At 39.7% G+C, this 24,130-nt stretch overlaps 1 protein-coding gene across 1 annotated transcript in view; it reads right to left on the minus strand.

The window, feature by feature from the left end:
* The window catches only part of FBN1 (fibrillin 1), a 252,869-nt gene that overhangs the window by 127,105 nt on the left and 101,634 nt on the right, over nucleotides 1–24,130 (minus strand). Inside the window, exons 7-9 of the mRNA XM_068551179.1 lie at nucleotides 12,590–12,787; nucleotides 9,065–9,190; nucleotides 696–821 (exon numbers count right to left, since the gene is read on the minus strand). Coding sequence (XP_068407280.1) covers nucleotides 696–821; nucleotides 9,065–9,190; nucleotides 12,590–12,787 — 450 coding nt within the window. The remainder of the gene's footprint in view (nucleotides 1–695; nucleotides 822–9,064; nucleotides 9,191–12,589; nucleotides 12,788–24,130) is intronic.

Consider the following 24,130-nt stretch of genomic DNA (forward strand, 5'->3'; position numbering starts at 1 on the left):
GGAAGCCTAACACCCACCCAGATAAAAGCAAAATTGCCTGGCATGTGTGTATGAAGGGGGAGGGGAAGGCAGGAACCCTTTCCACTCAGCCTCCCCCTTTGCCCTGTCCCCCTCTCCAACCCTAGCAGCCCTAGAGGGCTTTGCAGCACCTGAAGATTCCATGGGATATAGACTGAAAACCACTAATTTCCAAATCCTAATGGAAAACTACCAGAGGTGTTTGAGCAAGAGAGTTATTTAATCAAAGCACCATTTTAGGAAGATAAATCTGACAAGATGGATTGTAGGGAAGCCAGGAAGCAGGGAGAGCAATTAAAAGATTATTGCAAAATTTCAGATCCAAATTAACATAGGTCCTGGGAAATGACTGAGGGTGGGGGTAAAGAGAGAGAGGAGTCAAAGATGGCTTCAAGGTCTGACGGTCACATAACTGCAAAGTTAATTTTAGACTGAGTTTATCTGTAGGGTCTCCTGGATCATCTCTTTATGGGAGGCAAAAATCCCAAAACAAGACCACAGTTGCCTCTGTTCTTCAAGAGGGTGGTCAACTACTTAACAGATTTCCATAAAAGCACATTTTACCTCAAGTGAGAAATTATATGTCTCCCTTAACGAATTTTATGTCTCCCTTAGAATGATGTCCATTATGGAACTGATTTACATAAACTGTGCATGCTGTTTCTAATTACACCTACCTATGCATCTGGTACCATCGGGAGAGGTGTAAAAACCAGGGGGACATTTGCAAAAGTAACTGCTGACTGTGTTTGTACATTCGCCCCCGTCACAGATTCCAGGAATAGTGCTGCATTCATCAATATCTGGAATGAAAAGAATAGTTTCAGTATTTGTAGAACACAGCATAAAACCGTTCATCATTACAAGAATTCAGAGGTAACACTCGTCAAATCATGTTCCCAGAAACAGCGATCTTTAGAGAATAAAAGCTGCCTATAAAATAGTTAATTCAAAGAATGGGTGTTTCTTCTCTCAAGACAGGTTTACCCAAGGAATTTACCAAATTTGAAAGACTAGAGCAAAATGAAAGAAATTCTTTCTTTAAATCCTTTCTTAAAATCCTTTAAAATCTAAAACTGTACTGTTGTTTCAAGCCCCTACAGCCTGCTAATATTCCAAATATTTTGTTTAAAATTTTGTTTTCCCTTTTCTCTTCGTGTTTTGCACATTGAGTTAAGCTCCCTTTCTATTCACTGTATATTCTGCGTCACTTCCTGCATTTGTTTTCGATCTGATTTTCCACAGATACTGAAATCCTACAGAGAAGACCACGTGGTCTGACTGCTGACCAAGACGTGGCTAACTTGGTATTCTCAGGGGCTCCCAAACTGCCACTGCGATGGTTTTCTCTGGGTTCAGAGAGTGAATTGTGGTGGACCCTGAGATGCTTCATCCAAATCCCCCTTCAGGAAATGACTTGTTGTCCCAGATCTGGGAGTGCTGTCAGGAGATGGCCTCCAGCTCTCAGCTCCTTCAGGGACCACTTGAGCAGCCGAGAGCTGCCTCACCCGGGGTTACAACCTTCCCAGGCGCCCACATCCACCGACTGATTGTGGAGGAAGGATAATGGTCTGGTCATCTCGCCCCAAAGGGTACAACTCTGAAAACCACTCCAATTCCCCAATTCCCTGTGGGGTCGGCTGAGGTCAGAGTTGTGGTTAGTCCTCAGGGCCTGAGGCCACTGGGTCTCCTTAAGGAAGCAGTCAAAGTCACTTAGACAAATCAGACCATTTCCTTCAAGGAGACCTTTTCAAGAGCCACAGTCAGACACTGGCAGTTGTGGACAGATGTGGCACCAGTGTGGGGAGAGAAGAAACTGAGAATGTCCTGCTTAGGTTAAAAGTGAACTCAGGGCCCAAGGTATCTATGTGGCCTCTTCCCTAAGACAAGTGGGGCTTTCTGCACTGACCCAGGGAGAGGGACGGTCTGACCTGAGCCTCCTGGAACCGTTGCAACGGCCAGGCTGCCAGTGTGGGTAGTTTGAAAATAAGAACTTTTCTTCTCTAGTTAAAGTACTGCTCTTCACTGGTAAAACAAAATAGAGTTCTAAGTGGGCCAAAATAGAGTTCAAGTGTCTTCTGACTCCAGTTCACCCTGTTAGTCAAAAAGACAGCAGTGACACTGTTTCCACGCAGTTTAACCTTTTTAAAAGCAAAACCCCCATTCTTCTAGGCTAGGCTAGAGGCTAAACCAAGCAATATGTCACCGCTTATGTTAGGGTCAGTGCTAACCCAGACAGATCGTCCTTGTGAAGTTGTGTAAGGGAAAGGTGCATATTCTACTCCGACAGATGTAAACGTCACTGTGGAGTCAGTGAAAGTCAGGCAGAGAAACAGCCAAGGACAGAGCCTAAGGGTCTACAACTGGCATAACCTTAATCTAACCATGCTCTCAAGGCTCATTTTAAGGTAGTTCTTTAGCATCGATCCTTCTGTATTTACCAGCCACACTACTACCTAAAACCAACAAAAAGCCAAACAAGTATATCAAAGAGCCTAGAGGATCTGACAACCTCATCTAACGAGAGAGGAGGTTATAACCATAACACAAAGGTATTAACACAAATGCACCTTTCTCAAAATGTCCCTAAAAGTTAATGTCTAAGTCACATGATGCCTATTAAAAATCATGTGAGCAGATAGAGTCTACTGAAAGAAACATTTTTCTACTTGTTTGTATAAATGACTGCTGTCATCCTTTTTAAGGCCACTTAGTAGACATCGACATCCAAAGAGGTTATTTAAGTGACAGCATACGTCAGAAAAAAAAGTTATTTAAAAACAAGAATCTGGGACTTCCCTGGTGGCGCAGTGGTTAAGAATCTGCCTGCCAATGCAGGGGACACGGGTTGGTGCCCTGGTCCAGGAAGATCCCACATGCCGCGGAGTAACTAAGCCTGTGTGCCACAACTACTGAAGCCTGTGCACCTAGAGCCCGTGCTCTGCAACAAGAGAAGCCACCACAATGAGAAGCACGCGCACCGCCACGAAGGGTAGCCCCTGCTCGCCGCAACTAGAGAAAGCCCGCGCGTAACAACAAAGACCCAACACAGCCAAAAATAAATAAATAAATTTTAAAAAAATTAAAAAAAAACAAGGATTAACTTTGGCAGTGTGGAGGAAACATCTTTCATATGCTGGCTACATTAGATTTGGACCCTTTACTGAGGATAAGAAGAAGAAGAAGAAGAAGAAGAAGAAGAAGAAGAATTAATATGTACTGAGTGCCAGGCATTGTCTAAATGCTTTATGTGTGTCAACTCATCTAACCCTCACACTGTAGGTATGATCGTAGAACCTGATTTCTATAATTCCGGTGCCTAGGCACAGCTTTTGCATTCCACTGAGGCCTTCAGAAAACTGGCACATGTAAAACCTGAAACAAGAGCAAAGAGGTTCGTGTATAAAGTGATGTTAAACCCAAGTCTTCAAGTGCCACAGGCTGGGCAGGAGGAAGGGGCAGGGTTTCCACTTAGGGTGCACACCTTCAAAGGTCAGCAGGTCAGGAAACACAACGTAGAGTGTACCTCCCTACTTGTCACACAGATAAAGCTAAAAGTACCAGGCCAAATTGTTCAATTTGAAGGAACTTATTAAATGGCCCCTTCAATGTCCTCTCCTCAGTGACACACCCTTTCCCTTTCTATGTCTAGGGCCCTTCTAGTTTCCTGAACCACCCCGCTTCTCAGTCCCATCACTTCCTAGCAAGGAAAGCGAGTTCTGATTTCATAAGCAGGCCGTGGTGGGAGTCCCTGACAATAAAAGTCTGGAATAAAGCATTTCAATCACAAAATCACTTACACTCTGAAACTCATTCATACTAATCTATTATTTTTCCAGGCTCTTAGCACACTGTGTTTGTTTATCACCTTTTAATAGAATGTCAGGGATCCTACACAGGAGAGAATTTGAGATCAGTGGATTTCTCAGCGTTTCTGTAAGTCAGTCTGTATCAAATGCCAGCTGTAAAAGTAAATCTGTTCGAGGAGGCTGGTGGGAAGTAGAACTTGGCTGGGAAGAGCTACTTTTGTGCTCTGAACATTTCCCCCTGTTTTCTTGGGGCAGGACAGAGCTGCTGGAAGTAGCTATGCCCGTGGCCTCACTGGCTTCTTGCTGTGGACCTAAGAAGATACACAAATGGTAGGTCCCTTCCCTCCTGATTTGCTGCCCTGTCCTTTGTTCTTCTTCTTCCTTCTTGTCCCTCTGTCTCATCTGCTCTCTCCAGGCATTCTTCCCATCCCTTGGCCTCTTCCCTAACCTGGGGCTCCTCTAGCAGGAGGGGAGGAAGGACTGTGGAGGGCAGATGGGATAGAGCTGGGTCCCAGTTCTGGGACAGGCATCCCTGGGACACCCAGCTCTCCAGGAGCTCCATCCAAGATCATGGATGTTGACATGACTGAGAGAAGGGGGAAACCACCAGTTAACCTGACTGTCTAGATCACTAACAAAGTGAGAAAAAAATCAACTAAAAATTGTGGCAGCTGTTAAAAAGCAATATGTGATACTAATAATTATAAATGCCACCGAGCCTGTGAGATTATTATTATTGCTTTATTAGACACCTGAAATCCAATGTAAAATATGTGACTAAAAAACAAACAAGCTGATACTTCAAGTCAGGTCGAAAAAAACATCAGCCTTATTATTACCAGTTTATAGTCACACCACGCATGCCAGTTTGCATGGTTTCTTATCCATGTAGCCCCAGCTGTCCGATCCCAACTGAGAAACAGTGAGAAATGTGGAGATGGAGGCCTGATTGCAGAACTGGAAAGAACTCCCAGATATCATTGTGTTCAATCTCCTCATTTGAAAGTTGATGTAACTCAGAGCTGGTAACTGACTTGTCCAAGATCACACAGAGGATGAGGGACATTGCCAGGGTTCGGCCCAGGTCTACCTGATTCCCAGGGCTCTTGTGCCTATACCACAGAGATTCTGTTCAGCAATTGGATAGGAGCTGGTGACCTTGAACAGTGAATCAGGGCCTGCACCAAACTGCAGAGGATGGAGCCCCAAGATAGCAATGGGTTAAGTAGCCCCAGGAATTCTCCTTGGTGTCTGGCAGGATAAGAGTCCCTGATAGCAAGTAGCCATCAGATAAATAGGCCATTATTTTAGAAAAGGGAAGTCTTAAGGTTTTTTTGGCTTACATAATAGGGAGAGACTAGACTTAAGAGTTACATTTTTAAAAAGTCCTTTGTATCACACAGTGTTGTAATTGCTGAAGGCTGGGCTGGTGATAATCTAAATCCCAAAATATTAGTGGTTAATTAGGAATGCAAGGGACTTCTTCCAGAAATAAAACTTAATCCTTTAATTACACGTTTTATTTCTTAATTTCCTCCCACAGTAACCTATGCAAATATGGATTTGGTTTCCAAAAAGAAAAGGCTCGTGTGTTCTTCCAGGGGGCACACTCCAGAGTCACTGGGAAAATCAACAGCGAAGGTGGGCATGAACTCTGCTTCCCTTTTTCTCAAGTCACAGCTATAAATCTCAATCTTTTTCTTCTTAAGTTTATGAAATTTTAATAATTTTTATTTAATCGCTTCAGCTCGCTAATTTACATTTCAAAGGTACCTAAATTGCACGTGTTGATATAAAACTAGGTACATGACATTTTCAAAAAGTTTTGGGAAAAGGGGGATATTTTAAGAAGTAAGGGAGAATTCTGCAAAAGGAAGATCTCACACAAAGCTGCTTTCACCATCACTGACGGCGTGAAGGTAAGCATCTTGTAAATTGGCTGAAACCAATTTTTGATTGAATTTTTAAAAATTATTCTGGGCTTCCAGGTACCCAGTTCCTTCCTCTCCAAGTCAAGAGGAAGATACATTTAAAAAGCCATTCAATGAATTGGGAGATTGGGATTGACATATATACACTGCTATGTATAAAACAGACAACTAATAAGAACCTACTGTATAGCACAGGGAACTCTACTCAAGGCTCTGTGGTGACCTAAATGGGAAGGAAATCTAAAAAAGAGGGGATATATGTATACGTATAGCTGATTCACTTTGCTGTACAGCAGAAACTAACACAACACTGTAAAGCAACTATACTCTAATAACAATTTCAAAAAAATTGTAAGTCACCAAATAAAATAAAATAGTCTATTTCAAGTTAAAAAAAAAAAAAGCCACTCAAAGTAATGGCAAAGGTGCCAGAACCACTTTCACAAGGGCACAGAACCCCACTGTGGCCTGACCATCTTCCTAGGGCATATATGGGCTCTTGCTCTTCTCTGTGGTGGGGGTCAGATTTTCTGGAATTCCTTCTATTGACTGCCTGGAGATCACCCCAGGCCCAAAGTCATGCCATTCCCATGGTGCAGTGGTGGAACTGGAGAAGAGCCAGGAAGTCGAAGGAGGGGACCCACTCACCAAGCATTCTCAGAGGACTTTCCGACTACTTTCCTACCAGAGTAAGGCGGGGCAACAATGCCCAAACCAGTCTCCAGGCCAGAATAAATGCAGCACTAACAAGACATTCTCTTCCAATATCAATTTTGCATAGAAAAATTAAAGGGAAGGGGAAAAACCCATCATCTGAATTTAATGTAACAGGAGATGGGGAAGAGAAAGAAAAAAAAAAAAAGGTCTAGCCAGAAGTATTCTGTTTTTATCTTGCTACTGACTTCAATATGTAGCCGGAAAAGAAAAAATTGTGGAAAAGGATTAAGTAATTTTCAGCCTGAATTTCTGGTCCATTGGTCACACTACTATAATAGGTTTCTTAGCACTAATAAAAGGATTTTGAATCACTTTTCTTTCAGTCCGAGCATTAATTCTGTGCATCTTCTATCTAGTTCACAACGAGAGAAGGTAAGCAATCCTGACTGATGTTAATTGACTGGTCTGAGTGAAAGAAAGTGTCACAGAAAAACAACTCTAGTTGAAACTGGAAGCTATCATAATTCCAGAAAACAAAACACAGACTGGACAAGCCACAGGAAGCATATTGCCCTAAATCTTGAAGCTGACTACATCTCTTGTAACTGAATATAGTAAGCAGAGAAAGCCTAAAAATGACCCATTTGTTGATGTGGATTTTACATGCAATAAACCTTAAGAGCTTATTAATAATGTCATAAAAGATATGTATGATAATACCTGGAAATCTATACCATAATATTTTAAATATTTCAAAATATTAGGAAATAGAGTTATTAAAGTAGAGGTAATGGCTTGCATCCAGGAAAACAGACAATATAATATGGTACAACAAGCACCAGAATGTGAATCAAAAGAAGTAAATTTTATGTCGTATGATATTGCTTACATGTGGAACCTAAAAAAAGGATACAAATGAGCTTATTTACAAAATAGAAATAGAGTCACAGATGCAGAAAACAAATATGGTTACCAAGGGGGAAGGGGGGAGGGATAAATTGGGAGATTGGGATTGACATATACGTACTAATATATATAAAATAGATAACTAATAGGGACCTAGTGTATAGCACAGGGAACTCTACTCAATACTCTGTAATGACCTATATGGGAAAAGAAACTAAACTAGAGTGGATATATGTATATGTATAACTGATTCACTTTGCTGTACAGCAGAAACTAACACAATATTGTAAATCAACTATACTCCAATAAAAATTATTTTTAAAAAAAGTAAATTTTAGCACTGTCTGATGACCTCAGTCAGGGCGCTTAACACACCCAAGACAGTTCCTTAATATATAACGTAAAAGGGTGAAACCAGGTAAGTTCTTTGCCCTTTCAGTATCAACGTTCTCTACTTCTAACTTAATCCACAGTATAACTTCTAAATTACATTGGCCTATAGACAGTCAACTTTATTGTTCATTGAAACTTAAGAAGCCCTACATCCTTAGAAAGAACTTAAGTATTTTTCACAGCTACCTCAACTGTTTATAACATGTTCAAGAACATATCATTATAAATTATAGGATGATAAATAACTTAAAAACAACTCTAACCCATAAAGATAATTTTAACACAGTTATTCAGTTTCAGGGCAAGTAGATGTTAAACTTCTTAAATGTAACTCAGATTTAAAGCTGCCTTTTGCATGTATGATATACCCTGGAGATCAACAAAGAAGATTAATGATCCAATTCCTGACAAATGACTTAGAATGAAGTATTCCTCAGTGCTAGGGTTTAGGAATATAGATACAACAGCAACTGCTTTCAACAAAAGTGCTTGCATCTAAATGAAATCTTATATCACCCCAAAGACAACGAGTTGAGAATGAAGGAAAAAAGTTTTCTCCACTAAGCTTGATGAGAGATGTTGCCTTAAGAATGCTGTTACATTGTTTTCAGACATTACATATATAAGGTACATGAACTCACTAAAGAAAAGAATTCAATGCTGCCTAGTTACTTCCTGGATGTTTCCCTCTCATGAAAAAAATATTTATTACACTTGGAAACCAGGGCTCTTTTTGGCAAATAGCGGAAGTGGTGAATGTGAACACATTCTCTGTACACACATTTTTAGAAGCTCAATCTATAAACTAAATGCAAATATATAAATTTACCTCAAGTTATTTTTCTGTTTGATTAACATTAAAAGGTTTCCATTTGATAGGCAGAAAAGGAAATCCTAAACTTGTACTAGGAGCATAAATATAAGTGTTAATAGATCTCTCCAAAGGTAAAAAAAAAATCAAACATACATTTTGACTAGAAAAACAACAGAAGATATGTCATTCTGAATGACATGTAATGATCAAATTTAAATTCATGTCTCTAGAACTATACAAAAACATGTATCTTGAACATTTTAACCCAAATATTGGTTCAAAATATTTCATGTTTTAATATTTAATTTGATTCAGATGGATCTCTTATTTTGGGTCTATAAAAATGGAAAAAGCTGCAGGCTTTTTCTGGTTCAATAGCAGAAAGGCATATTATTCCCGGTAAGGATATTATATGTACACATTCACAGGAATGACAAAGACAGAAGGATTTAGGAACAATTTGCAAAAAACCTTGTCACTGATTTGGGTTTTGCCTGCCCCTCCACCCCTTAACTGCAAAGCATGATATTTCTTACCTTCACATTTTTGTGACACTTCATTAAATTTGTGTCCAGCAGGGCATTTGCACTCAAAAGACCCAACAGTATTAATGCAATTTCCTCCTTGACAGAGCCCAGGGATGGCCTGGCATTCATCCACATCTGTTAGATTTCAGAAGCAAGGGATGGGGCAGGGGGTGGGGGAGGAGAGATACATATAAAATTCATTGCAGAAGAAAACATGATAGTTTGCCCACATTTATATTATCACACTTATATCAATGAGCTATTTGTCCATCACAATATTTGGAACATGATGAGAGACACTGTTTCTCACAATTACGTTATGCGAAATAAATTATTTGAGTAACATAACTTGGTCAATAATGTTCTATTGGAAGTCACAAGTATTCTTTATTTTCCTACCTTCCATCTTCCCTCATGCAGAGGAGAATGTTGGTACTAACTTTTGTGAGTTTTATTATGCATGCTGCAAAGTACAAGGATACTATGATAAAAAGATTGACAGTAATAACTAGAAGTATTCAAGAAATGCCTAGAATCAAAATGTAACACATTTCTATAATAACACTGTCTTTAAGAGTTGTATGGAGTGATTCAGTTCAAACAGCATTTATTTGAATGAGGTCACTCAGACTACACGAGACAGCTAATGCTTTTATACAGATGAGATGGAAAATGTTCACCGTAGATTCTGGAGAATTGTCTTGCACGATAAAAATTAAACAACACAGGAAATCAGGCCAAGAAGTGAGAGCAGAGCAGCCGCCAGAGGGAACCTTTTTAAAGGTAAGTCGGATCCTGTTCCAGCTCAGCTTAACTCTTAAGGCCATGCTAAGTCCTAGAGGAGTCTACCTGACCCCTCTCCTCTCTGAACTCATCTCCTATCCTCCACCCTCTCTCACACCTCTCCATCCACTATAGTTTCCTTGCCATTCCTCAAATACAACAAGGTCGCTCCTGCCTCAGGGTTTTGCAGTGATGGCCCCCTGCCTGGACTACTCTTTGTAGAGCTACATGGCTCCTGCTGTCCTACCCGTCAGATCTCTGCCCCACTGCAGCAGGGGACCCTCCCAATGCCAGTCTAATGGCAACACCCACCTCGCCCCCCCTCACTCACCACCCTTCCTTACTCTGCTCATTTTGCCGCATAGGACCAATCACTTGCTGACCTAATAAATATCTGCTTTGCTTTGCTTCATTCTATAAATCAAATGTTTTCAATACAAGATTCCAGGGAGCAGGTTCTTTGTCTGTTTTGTTCACTGCTGGATCCCCAGCACCTAGGAAATCGCTATGGTCCTACATGGAACCCCAAATATTACCCTTCCAGGAACAAAAGTAATCACTCCAGGCTCATTAGAAAGATGTTTATAAAAGTACATGTATATTCTCTCCATCTCTTCATCCATAACACACAAAATTCTGGTTTAATAAGAAACCCCAGGGCGGCAGTCTAACTTTTCTTCCTCTGGGTATTTTTTAGAAATCTGGAAGCCTATGTACCCTTTAGTTTTACTCTTCATTGTGTGAAGTGAGAGAGCAATTGCCAACTGTAAAATCTCTAATAATCTGTGTTTTTGAAACGAGTTGCCATGCAGGAAAAGGGGTACTAACTTAACAACAGAAAGTATCACTTTTGATACTTTGGTACAAAAGTATCACTTACTGTTTTAAGTGAAATGTCCTGGCTCACAGATGAACGAGAATATGTGAGTATAATTAGATTATGTTTTACAGCTGATCTCTATTTTGTCTTACACCAGAATTTTCCATTCTTGATATGTTGAATATGTTTATTAAAATGTTATTTGAAATTAAAATTGGACATAGAAGCAAAACTAGACAGTCTTGTTGATCATGATTTTTGGCCAACAGGAAATATACATGAGGGCACTTCTCTGCTGGTCATACGTTCCAAGGCTGAAGACAGAATAAGTTCCTTTCTGAACCCATTGCTCACAGCCCCTCACATGTGGCCGAAAGACTAAAAACACCAGCAAGGAGAGAGTACCCCAAGCTGATAACAGACTTTCTCTGGAAAAAACCAACCAAACATGAAGAATTTCATTCTCACAGTGGCAATATAACTGCCACTTTGATTCCATGGGTTCTCACAAATTTTCTTCTGCTAAAAAAACTCTTTTTTCCACTGGATGTTGAAGAGTCAGGAAGGAACAGGAAGAAAATGCTGGAAAAGTCCAGGTTGTATGAAATGAATATCAAAGCTAAAGAGAAGCAGCTCTTCCCTCTCCCTCTTCATCTCTTCCCCTGAATTCTCTCAGCACCTCAGCCTCTGACTAGGACTCATGGGCGGCAGTGGAGTACTCAAAATCTGGCTTTCTGGTCACTCTCTGTGAGTTCGTGGGTATTAGCTGACTCCGAAACACCATGGCCAATAATTTTTTCAAAACTCCTTGAGACTTTCCAAGGATGAGAAAAATAAGAAGGCACGAAAGAAAAAGGGGGACAAAACTTACTCTTTATTTTATGAAATTGCACCATTTACCCTTTTGTAATTCTAGGATTTCAAAGTGACTTCTCGCTGCTCCTAACATTCAGAAAGATACATTCAAGGGCATACGAAAGAGTTGCATGTTGTACATAGAAGCCAGGGACCAGGATCAACCGTGTTTATCAGAAATGAAATTTACTGAAGTATAATTTAATGGAGATCCACAGAACTGTGTGATTAAGCTCAAGTTCTGTTTCATTGCATATTATCCTTAGAATTAACATACAGAACAAAATCGAACTAGTATCTATTTGCCTCAGAAAAGCATACCTTGAATTTTCTCTAAACACTGCAACTTGCTAAAAAAGCACTGAAGATGTCTAAAGGAAACAGATACAGCCTGGGAGTTTTCAGTCCCATCAGTTTAGTGCGAAGCTGCCTCTGTTCACTTCCTCCTATTTCCTGCCAGACATCCAGACAATAAAAGAATTTGTACAGCTGGAAGAACAGGAGTAAAAGCCAAAAACAGAGTAAGGGCTTCCATGGGAGGCAGGAGAAGAAGCAAGCAGGCAACATCTGGGGATATTTAAAACTGTGAAACAAATCCTAATTTATTTCTGACTTGTAAACAAACAAACAAACAAACAAACAAAAAGAAACCCATCATGTAGCATGTAAAATGGAGAGAGGAACAATTTTCCTCAGGTCAACTAAGTACAACCCATGAGAGAGAGGAACTCCAGCAATTTCAAATGAAGGGGGAAAAAATTAAGAAAAACAAACTACCTTATTCACAAATTTTGCTTTGTGTTTATACACAGCTTTGCTCTAAACAGAATCATACCACCCCCGGGAAACACTTTTGGGGTCGGAGGGGGGAACCACTGGCAAGGAAAAATCCAGGGGGGCCAGCTGCTGTCTCTGGAGCCACGCTCCTAATGCCTAAGTTGGATATCATGCCGTCAGCGAAATCGTGAAGTTATGCCTCTGACACTGCTTTTCCATTCTCTCCAACTTCACTGGAGAATGGCTCTCCAGAGCAAATAAGATGAATCCATTAATAACTCCACCGGCCCGGGGTTTACCTTGACAAGCTCCTGTGCGGATATTTGGAATGAAGCCGCGGCGACAGGGGTGGGGCTGGGCTGGGCACATCTCACAGGGGTGGCCCCAGGCGCGGCCGACCGTGGCACAGCAGAGTGTTTTTGTACAGACAATCCCGCTGAGCTGTCCCTGGCACATCTGGTTGCTGATCACAGTGAAACACGGGCCTGTCCTGTAATCTGAAAATAAAGAAGGAGAATTCCATGAAAGTCCAGAGAAGCAGGAACTATCATGCAGAAGAACAGCTGGGCCTGTCTTCCTGGACTCCAGGTTGCGAAACGGTCTTCAGGAATAGAACCGCATATCACTGACTCCGTGTGAAGCCTTGCGCAGACCATGCCGCCTCTGAGACCCGTTTACCTCACCTACGAAATGAGGATAAAAACACCAGTTCCTATCCACTTTGAAGACACTGTTGTGAGGATCAGATGAGCTCATGGAAAATACTTTACAACCGTGACATGCTATCCAAACATGACATCATAATATTATTTACACATTCATTCACTTAAGAAACTGTATCAGTGACTATTATGAATCAGCCCCTATGCTTGATATAGATCCTTCAGTGATTCAAAGATCCCAAATCCCTGCCCTCATAGAGTTTACAGTCTATTATTATTTAGGTTGGAGAAAGCAAAGAATTTCAAAACTTGCAACAAGGCAAATCATGGCACCTTCTTTGGAGTTTCTTGAAAAAGGGAAATGGTTACTTGCGTCTTTTGGATTGGGTCCACCTTATTATTTCAAATACAAAAAAACAAGCAAACCAAAAAAAAAAAAAAACCCATTCAAAACAAAAAACAACAAGCAGAAAAGTTAGATATGCAAAAGACATCAGGTATTTAAAGAGTGAGGGCACTGATCTGAAATCACTGTATCCCTTGGGCAAAAGGATCATCTTAAAGCAAATAGGGATAAGCTAAGACCACAGGAGAAGTTCCATTTCCAAGCAGTCTCACCAGTACAAAATCTGTCTCCTTTTTTTTTTTTGAAAAGGGAGAGAGTCAATCTGGATTCAGCAGCCAGCAAACAAGAAAGATTAAGATGTAGTGAGGACCAAAGCCAGGCTGTCCCCAGCCTCCCCATGGAAGAAATCTGGGCCATAATAACCCTTTCTGTTCTACAGCGGCCTTGGCCGATAAGGGAGGCTGGGCCGTGGCAAGACTCTTGGGCTCCTATCCACCACCGGCACCGCATGCTTCCTCGTGTCATTTCTGGAAGTGCACAGATAAGAGTGCTTCCTATGAGTCTAGGGATGGACTAAATGACCTCGGTAAGTTCCTTTCACCACTGAATTCTACAGGTTTATGAAAATCACTGGGTGTGCTAATAAACCACTGGGCTATACTTTCATTTTGATGTTTTTCTTTCTTTCTCCGAGTAGCTCATGAGTCATGATATGCAATTCACTAAGGACAACCCTTTATCACAGTACCCACAAGAGTGAACAGGCTGAACCATGACAACATTTGGACAATAGCTGACTCTTCCCAGCTTGCGTCCCTCTATCCTGTGTATTCCCTCCTCCTGCCCCTCTGTTGCAATTACAGTCCCATCTGCTCCCCATCACTAAATGTTCTTCCTCACTCTCCCTTCTTCCTTGCTGGAATGAGTCAGCCACCTGTGGTCAATGGCACTGCCCTAATTAATGCCTGTGCTGGAAGATGAGGCTTCTAAGAAATTCCACAAACAAAGCTTCACCCAGTCAAGCACAGCAAGAGGATTAGGCCCAAATTACGGCAGCACTTGAGAGATGGACACAATGGTCAAAACGTCAAGTCCTCACCTCCACATCTCCCTCTCTCCATGCCAGTGCTTACCAAAGTGTGCTATGATGGGATGCAAGACGACCTTAGATTGTCTTGTTTGAATAGTCAAATATTAATTTGAATTTGAATTATTAAAAAGTACAAACCTACCAGACTCATAATTTCATAGATATGTTTGCTATGATGAGAACGAATAAAAAAAAAACCTTATAATTCAACTTAAAGAAAAATATTAAGTAAATACTAGTACGGAATATGCAAATAGGCCAAAAATTGTGTAACCGGTACAGAAACACCACCAGCATTATCTTTCCAGAAAACCAACCTCAGACCTTTGCTCTCCTGGTGTCTCTACATTCTCTGGCCCACCTTTCCAGCCCTATCTCCTGATACTTCTTTAGTTTATTATTGTCTTTTTACTTTGTTTCTGCATTTTTTTTATGCTGATTGCATTTCACTTTTATATTGTCAAATTCTAAGTGTATTTTAATATTCTTCATAATATGCCAGATCTATTCAAAATCTGCTATTGTTTTCCATAGTTACTGTATTCAAACAAGAATACAAAAATTAAATGCTTGAGCTGTTGAGTAAAATCTCTGCCCTCATTTCATTCTGTCAATAAAGAAAAAGTCACTCAGCACCACGGTGGTGTGCAACCAAGTCGCTCCTAAACACAGTAACTGCCTGGACAAAGTCAAATGCTGTAGTCATCATTCTTTCTTTGGCTCAGTTCTTCCAAATAGTACTTAGGGGCATTTATTAAATACTTCTCTGATAGATGGTTTCTTTCATATTATAATTTTTTTAACATCTTTATCGGAGTATAACTGCTTTACAATGGTGTGTTAGTTTCTGTTTTATAACAAAGTGAATCAGTTATACATATACATATGTTCCCATATCTCCTCCCTCTTGCATCTCCCTCCTACCCTCCCTATCCCATCCCACCCCTCTCTCTGATTGGAAAATAACTATTTCAGACAATTAGGAAAAGTCAGTAACATATAAATAAGAAAATAAAAATCACATGTAATTGCATCTAAAGAAAGCCTGATAACATAACAGTTATATTATCCTACATAATTTTACATGTGTTTTATTTTTTATCACTAAATGGGAATTATAACAAATACTCAATTTTGAATCCTGCTGTTTTTTTACTTAACATTGCCAAAAGCATTTTCCCATGTAAATACTATTCTAAAACATGGCTTTAATTGCTGCATAATTTTCCATCAAGTTATATCATAAATTATTCAATCATTTAATCTCATGCAACAGCCATCAAGATTTTTATGACTATCTATATCTTATATTTGAGACTAGAAAGATCACAGCAACATAATCTTTTATTCAAAGAATAAATAAAACCTTCCATGTTAGGTAACGAGGAAGGAAATTTAGGTTTATTTCCTATTTTCCTCTTGACTTACTGAGACAAATGCAAATACTTTAATCAAATAGACTCTTGTTGGTATGCCATTTTTCAATCTTTAAAAAACATAATGGAACATGAATTTTAGTTTGCAGTTTTCAACACTGCTTGGATTTGTTTTTCCTCTTCATTTTGCCAAGATACTCTATGGAATTATCTTACATACGAGGATTGCAAAGATTCCGGGTACGTGCAAATACAGTGTTTTGTGAGTTGACACCAGCAAAATCAAGGTCCACTAGAAAACGCTAGGAAAATCTGAGTCAGTCCTATCTAACACTGGTTCATGACTTCAGACATGAATTCCTCATCAGAAGGTTTGCATCAAAAGAAAAAATAACCCTTAAAACTTTTCCAGGGTCAACAACTTTTTGCCCTCATTTCAATATGAAACACATGGAATAGAAACAGCACTTGTTAATTCTGACGATATTCATTAGGCATCTCTAGAGCCCATAGGGATCGATCTTTACTAAATACACTAAATACCTGGCAAATAGTTTGAGTATGTATAACAGAATCTATGGACTTAACACATTTCCACGCTAGATCCTTATCACTACAGACAAAGAGAAGAACCAGCTCATTTGACCATGCAGCTTAGTAAGTGGACATAAGTGGATTTGTAGAGTCAAATTTCCAACAAAAATGGCTGATTGCAGAGGGAGAGGCATAATCTGGATGAAACAGAATTGGATCTAAAAATGTTTTGGAAGGTAAATGCTGTATTAACGTGGTTTTCAAATGTCATTCCGATTTGGCAGCATGTGCTTTTTGTCCTGTGCTTCATTTAGATTGCCAAAGTTATGCTGTTTTTAGTCCAATACTCCAACCACAGAAAAAATCTGCCCACACTCCCAATTCCTTACTAATAATCCAATTATTTACAATTATTCCCATAGCACTTACGTGATACTAGGCTAAATTTACATACTCTTTTTCAGACAGTCCCAGCGCTAGACAGGGAATGTGCCTAATTCAATGCTTGGATAATATCTGACTCATTCCCTCAACGTAAATCATTATTCCTCATGCAAATAAAATATCATATTAAAAACACTTTTTTGTTCACAAGTTGCTCTACAATCACTTCCTTATAAGACCGCCATGAACTAGGGCAATAGGCCAAGCCTTTCTAAAATTAAAATGCAATTTTAATTGTTTTTAACTGGCTTACTCTAGTGTGGCTGGTTCATGGGAAATTCTGCATCTACATGTTCCCATTATGAGTGGTTAGGCTCAAGGATTGTTCCCCAGTCCCAACAGATTTGGCCTCAAGGCTTGGGATCTAACCAACGTATATCTGCAGCCTCTGATCCTCAGCTCCTTCCCAGCCCTGCAGCTCAGAATGCTGTGACCTGTGGCGTTACTTCACTTTCATTTGCAATCAGACTTTCCCCTGAAGCAAGTGCATCATTCACAGAAAAAGAACTGTAGTACAATGAATTCTTGTCACCCCTACCCAGTCACTAAACCACAAACTGCAGGGAAGGCACAAGGATATAATTTTGGGCACTAGCCTCCAATTATTTTAAATCCATCTTTTCATAAAAATTACAAACAAAGCAATGAGATATCAATTTATCCATGATAGAGAGGGTCACAGCATGCTTCTTCCTTCCAGGTAGTTTGGCCTGGGACACATTAAGCTCCTAACGTGTGGAATTTCAATACAACCTTTTGAGGAAGGAGGTCAGAGAACTTTCGGTCTGAGCAAAATGAAAGCAAAGAAGTTCCATGATCGTAATCAGTCTCATAACTGCTGCTGTTTCTTCTTACTCCAATCATTCTTACCCTTAGGACATAACCAAATCACCTAGGGATGTTTTGCAAAATGCTGATGCCTGGGCCTCACCCCTGTCCTCCCATATGCATCCCCCTTGGAATGTGATTCAGTAGACGTGGCATGGTGGCTGGACATCCATATTTTGTAAAAGCCCCCAAAGTGAGTCTGCAAAGTGTTTGCAAGACAGCTGACTGCTCACCTGAAAGTCTAACCTTCGAAATGTGAGACAGTCCATAAGCTGGGATCATTGCCACTCAACATAACTCAGTATCTTTCAACCAGGAGAGACATTCTAATCACGACAAAGTAGTCTTCATTTCCATAGTGTTGATTGACTATGAGGCACTTTATCATATTCTTTATTAATTATTTTGACCACAAGCTCACTAAACCAAACAACAAATCAAAATTTAAGAAGGCTAAACACAGACTACTCCACTGTCCTAATAGTCAACGGAATTCACATTTCCAAGCTCTCCCTTCCCAGTGTCACAAAGCACATTTACATACATGGCATCACTCCACTACCATGATCTCCCACTTCCAGCTTCCCTGTCCAGTGTGGGAGCTGGTACTTGAGTAAAATTCCAGGGGGATTCTCCAAGCAGGATCCAAAGACATTGATCAAACTTACCATCAGTAACACCAAAAGTTAACTCTTAATTTCCTCCAGAATTGCACTACTGCAGACCATTTTGAAATCTTTCCACACAGCCGCTGACATGATGAAATACACAGTACTAAACATTATCTAAGAAGTTTAGGCCAAACATAGTCAAACCTTAAATCAAGCTTCCAGACCAAGCTTCCAGTCAAGAGGGCATACAGGGATAGAAGAACAAGATAAATAACACCACAAGGAAGCAATCAGAAAACTCAGCCTATGTGATTTTCAAAGGCAACTGGCCACAACTTTTCCAAAAGTAAATGACCCCTCATACACAAAAAAGAAGGTAGAATTATTATTTTAGATTAAAAAGATATAATAACCAAAACTCAGTTGGACACTTTCAAAAAGAGACAACTGGGGAAATTTTATATGGGCTGGATATTAGACGATATTGTGGAATTATTGTTCTCTTAGGCATGATCGTGGTATTACGGTTATATACGAGATAGCCTTATTGTTTAGAGGTGAAGTGCCATGATGTATGCAATTTAATTTTCAAATCATTTAGCGAAACAAACAGAGCATAAATATACATATACAAATATATACACAATATGTAATTATCATACATATATAATAATACATACTTATGTAATATGTATTATAAATTATATTGTATATTATATATTATATATAATTAAATATATAATGTATATTAAATATATACAAATTAAATATACATAAATTATATATAATATATAACATGTAGATAACTAGACATATAATATATACATATATTAATATATTATACACAAATATATATATATATACACATACATACATACAGAGTATTATGTGTATAAAAGTGGGAAAATGTTAAATATTTAGCATAGGTAGAAGGTATGTGGGTATACTTTATATTATTATTTCAACTTTGATGTAGGTTTGAAATTTTTCGTAGTAAAAATTCTTGGGGAGGGATGGGAATTCCTTTCAGGGATACTTTTACTATGTAATAGTGCACCTCCTATTTCATTCAAGCTGTCTTTTTTTTTTAAATGACACAATAAATTTTGAATCTAATTTCCAATCCATACGTTTCTATAAAATACTGCATGCAAGACTGCCTATTAAACATGGTCTACACAACGTTACTTGAAGAATATGACCTTTTGGCAAATTTTTCTAAACTACACTATGCAAAATGTTTACTTTAAGCAACTGTATCTGTGGTACAGCTTAACTGTATATAACTAATTTTTTTAAAGCACTTTAGAAATAAAGCATAGGAATAAGCACAACGCTATTTCTGTGTTAATGTTTTCCTCTGTCTTTCAACTTCTTTAATTCATAAGTTAAAAGTATTGCCATACAAACTTTCATATAACTATCATTCAAAACTGCAGAAACAAGGACTTCCCTGGTGGCGCAGTGGTTAAGAATCCGCCTGCCAATGCAGGGGACACGGGTTCTAGCCCTGGTCGGGGAAGATCCCACGTGCCGCAGAGCAACTAAGCCCGTGAGCCACAACTACTGAGCCTACACTCTAGAGCCCATGAGCCACAACTACTGAAGCCCGCGCTCCTAGAGTCCGCGCTCCACAAGAGAAGCCACCGCAATGAGAAGCCCACGCACCGCAGCGAAGAGTGGCCCCGCTCACTGCAACTAGAGAAAGCCTGCGCGTGGCAACGAAGACACAATGCAGCCAAAAATAAATAAATAAATTAATTAATTAATAAAAAACTGCAGCAACAAGGTGATTTGTTGTATAGCATTTAATCTAGCACATAGACTAAGCAATTCACCAAAATCCAAGCCATAGTTCTGCAGACCCGATTTTGTGTGTCAGCAATTCAACTACAGAAAATTATTACCACATTTTATTCTGCCCCATGATGAAGAAAACAGCAAGCAATCTTGTTCAGGGAAGAGAATATCTCATTTCCAAATAATCACTTACCTGACATTATTCATCCCCTCACTGTACATCCTACAAGTCATTACTGATTGCCATTTTTCCCCCAGAGTTATCTCTAAACTACTTCTACTAGAAAAAAACAAAATAGTTAGGGGGTGGATAAAAGTCACATTCTGGTTTAGGCCATATATTTACCATCAAGATAATAAAATCACAGAGAGTGTCTTCATTTTTAATGGTCTGCAAATTCAACTTGAAAGAACCAGCTGGCTCTGATTTATTCACTTTTAAAATGGCTTGTATGAGTGCCACATTAAACCAAACTGCAGTTTCACCACAGAGCATCAGCTATTGAACAGCAAGACAAAAACAATAGTATTATATAACAATTTGATTTATTTGTTCTTTTATATTTTCTTCAAAGCCACGAAGTAGAAAACATTCTCTACCATCCAAAAGCAAGATTAACAACATAAGAGTAAAGGGCCCTATGATCAATGATATTCAATATAAAAATTTCCAGGACCAACATATTCTTAGATCAACTCGTATATCTCAAAAGTGCCCTGTAATACTGCTTAAGTTCCAAATATAAGTTCTACGAACAATGAGTTAAATTTCCAAAGTATCCTAATAGAATGTTTGATCATTAAAATTGGAAGATTTTTATGATAAATGATATTTTCATATTTGGAAGGTAAAGGCCTATGTTAGTACAGGGATAATAAAAACAAATCGATTAGAAATATTCCACTGCAACTTCCATTTACAAGAAGTACCTAGAATAGTCAAATTCATAGAGAAAAAGTACAATGGTGGTTGCCAGGGGCTGGAGGAGGTAAGAATGAGGAGTTATTGTTTAATGGGTTCAGAGTTTCACTTTGGGAAGATGAAAAAGTTCTGGAGATGGATGGTGGTGATGGCTACACACAATGTGAATGTACTTAAAATGCCGCTGAACCACACACCTAAAAATGGCTAAAAGAGCAAACTTTATGTATATGTATTTCACCACCATAAAAAAAAAATCCCACTGCATGAAATAAAATCAGACATTCTGAGTTCAATGATCAGGTTCAATGAGTAAACTTTACAACTGTAAAGTGTAATCAGGGATCCTTTATTCATTCAACAAATATTAATTGTGTTGTATCAGTGGGCAGCATGGGATAAAGTCCCTGACCACATGGAGTTTAAAACCTGGTTGGGGGAGGTAGTCAACAAATACAGGTAAGTACATTAAAAAGAACTATAGATTTGAGGTTGTGATTTAGTCTACAAATGAAATAAGCAAGCTGCTGTGATAAAAAGTAATTGCGGACACCTGACTTGGTAAGGGTTATCAGGGAAGACTTCTTGGAGGAGGTGACGTTTAAACTGAGGCCTAAAGGCTGAGAGCAGACCATCTGTGAAAATGAGAGTAAGCACTTTCCAGGTTTCAGAGACAGCTGGGAGGTAGCCTGGCTTCTCTAGTAACGAGAGAAGGCCGCTGTGAACAGAGCTGAGAGAGGAAGGGGAACGGGGCACACGGGGAAACCAGAACATTAGGCAGGGACTGGATTACACAGCACAGTCTAGGCCACGGTAAGGAGTTTGGATTTGGCCCTAAATTCAACAGGAAGCCACTGAAAACACAATGTGTTAGTTTTAAAGAACTCTGATTAGAAGGTTCAAGAGTGGAAATGAGAAGAAACGTAGTAGTGACTAAAGGAAGGTGGTGGTGTAGAAATGGAGAGAAGTCGACAGGTGGGGGATGTCCTTTAGTCACCTCGCGGGGGTGGCGGTGGGGGGGGAGGCGGGGGCAGGACCAACAGAACTGAAAGATGGATTGGATGTGAAGGGTGAGGGAAACTGAAAAGACAAGGATGTCTCCTGGGTTTCTGGCTTCAGTAGCTGGATATACGGCCAGTCACTTACTGAAATGGAGAATCTGAGGGAAGGAAGACTAGGCTCTAACTACCAATAACTAGTATAAAAGTTCTTCACATTTTCACAATCAAGTCCCCAGTGAAGGACAGGTGATTTGAATCGATGAGGCTGGCTATGCATAGAACTGTATTCTCTGTCAATCTTAATGCTATCAAAACAAAACCTATGTATAATGAAATTATGTCTTTGTCTGTGTATTTCAGCTTTTTCGTGAAACTTCTCATCCTTTTCTTCCTCTTTGTGAGCAAGCATTTAGTCGTATCACATTCAGATAGTTATATATAAATTTTATGGTTGAAATTCATACTTCGAACACGTTTGGCCAAGTCTCACAGAAACCTGAGTGTAAAGTACACACGGCTCAGACCAACAATATGTGACGGAATCCTGGCGTGGTGGGTGGGATTTCCTCCAGGGGAACTTCACTGCTGCTTCTATGAAATGACAGGGCAAGGGAATCCAAGACCACTAGCATTCTAGCTGCCAGCCCTAAGTTCATTCTACAGGAAACAGATACATACCACATTCCGGTGATATTATCAATTCTCAGAGATCTGGTGAAAAACTTAAAGCAAGGACAAAAGTTCAGCCACTTAACCACAACTGAGAAGTGCCTCATGTAAATATGGGCTTTCTGTAATACCAAGACAGATAAATGACGGTGAGATAGTTTAGATATACTGGTTGGGAAGTGTTATTTCTAAATTGGCTTTTTACCAAATGTTCATTTGCTTATGGGTATGTGATACATAGGTTGCTTCTCTCCCTCTCCCTCTCCCTCTCCCTCTCCCTCTCCCTCTCCCTCTCCCTCTCTCCCTCTCCCTCTCCCTCTCTCCCTCTCCCTCTCCCTCTCTCCCTCTCCCTCTCCCACCCCTACACTCACTCACACACACACACACGCAACACTGAACTATGCTAATATACAATACTATCAAGTAGTTCTCAAGGTGACCCTCCTATTCTCAGAATTTTTCTTTGGAAGAAAATGTCTGATGAATGAAAAATTCCTGAGACTGTTTCCAGCTCGGGGTCTGGCGCTGAACTCAACTGAAGACAGACAAGTTGGAAGAAAGAACAAGCATTACTCAGAGCACGTGAGTGAACCGTGTAGAAGACAGGCACCGAAGCTGAGAGGATGGGCAAGGCCGCAGTACCAAAACCCAATCAGCAGGTTTAATTAATCAACAAAAGGAGATTCCTGACAAAAATCTGTGCGTGCTCAGATATCAAAATAGGGCAGAGACCAAAGACTTAAAAGCATCAGAGCCTCAGAACTGCATTTTTGCTGTTATTTTACAGTCATCCATTTTTAAGATCCATCCCACGGACTGAGAATGTGTCACTAACTGGACGATCCTGGTGGCCTCTTGGCAGCTTCACTGGTAACATACAAGTTTTGATGTTCTGGGACATTTATACGTTTGTACGTGACAACTGTTTTTACAGCACAGGATAGCAACTCTACAAATATGCACCATGCTCTTTGGAAGTATTATAATAATTATGTCCCAGACATCCCAGGTTAATGATCTGAAGAGCTAAATATTAATACTATAATATATAGGCAGATAGGCCAATCTAGTTGTAGCTAAGTTTCGCCTAGTGCAGCCAGTGGGAGAATGCTGTATGGCTCAGAAATTTCCACTCTGTAGAACTGGTAAAAAAATCTAAAGTTGTGCCTGAGACGACGAAGTCTACAACTATTAAATCGTGTCCTGTCTGAACACTAAAGAGGCACTGTGTTACTCTGCTCTTTCCTACCACTTACTAAAGATTTACATCAGCTTGGCCAGACATTGGGGTTTCATCTGAGGCTGTTAGTTAGATACGTGTGGAAAGTGCATATGGTTAGAAAATAATAAGAGACAGCATTAAAAGTGGTTTAACATGCCCCAAGAGGCAAGCCGAACACCACAATTTTCTCCAACTGTGGAAGAAAAAACAACTTGAGCCAGATTTTGGCTCTCTGGATGTATGAACAGGTCTATATTGTATTCCCTTGGATATTTACGAAGCATGTTAACAATAATTAAAATTGAATTTCCAAACCTTTCAGGGTAAAAGTTAGG

This window comes from Eschrichtius robustus, chromosome 1 (assembly GCF_028021215.1).
Source record: "Eschrichtius robustus isolate mEscRob2 chromosome 1, mEscRob2.pri, whole genome shotgun sequence".
Classification (NCBI taxonomy): Eukaryota; Metazoa; Chordata; class Mammalia; order Artiodactyla; family Eschrichtiidae; genus Eschrichtius; species Eschrichtius robustus.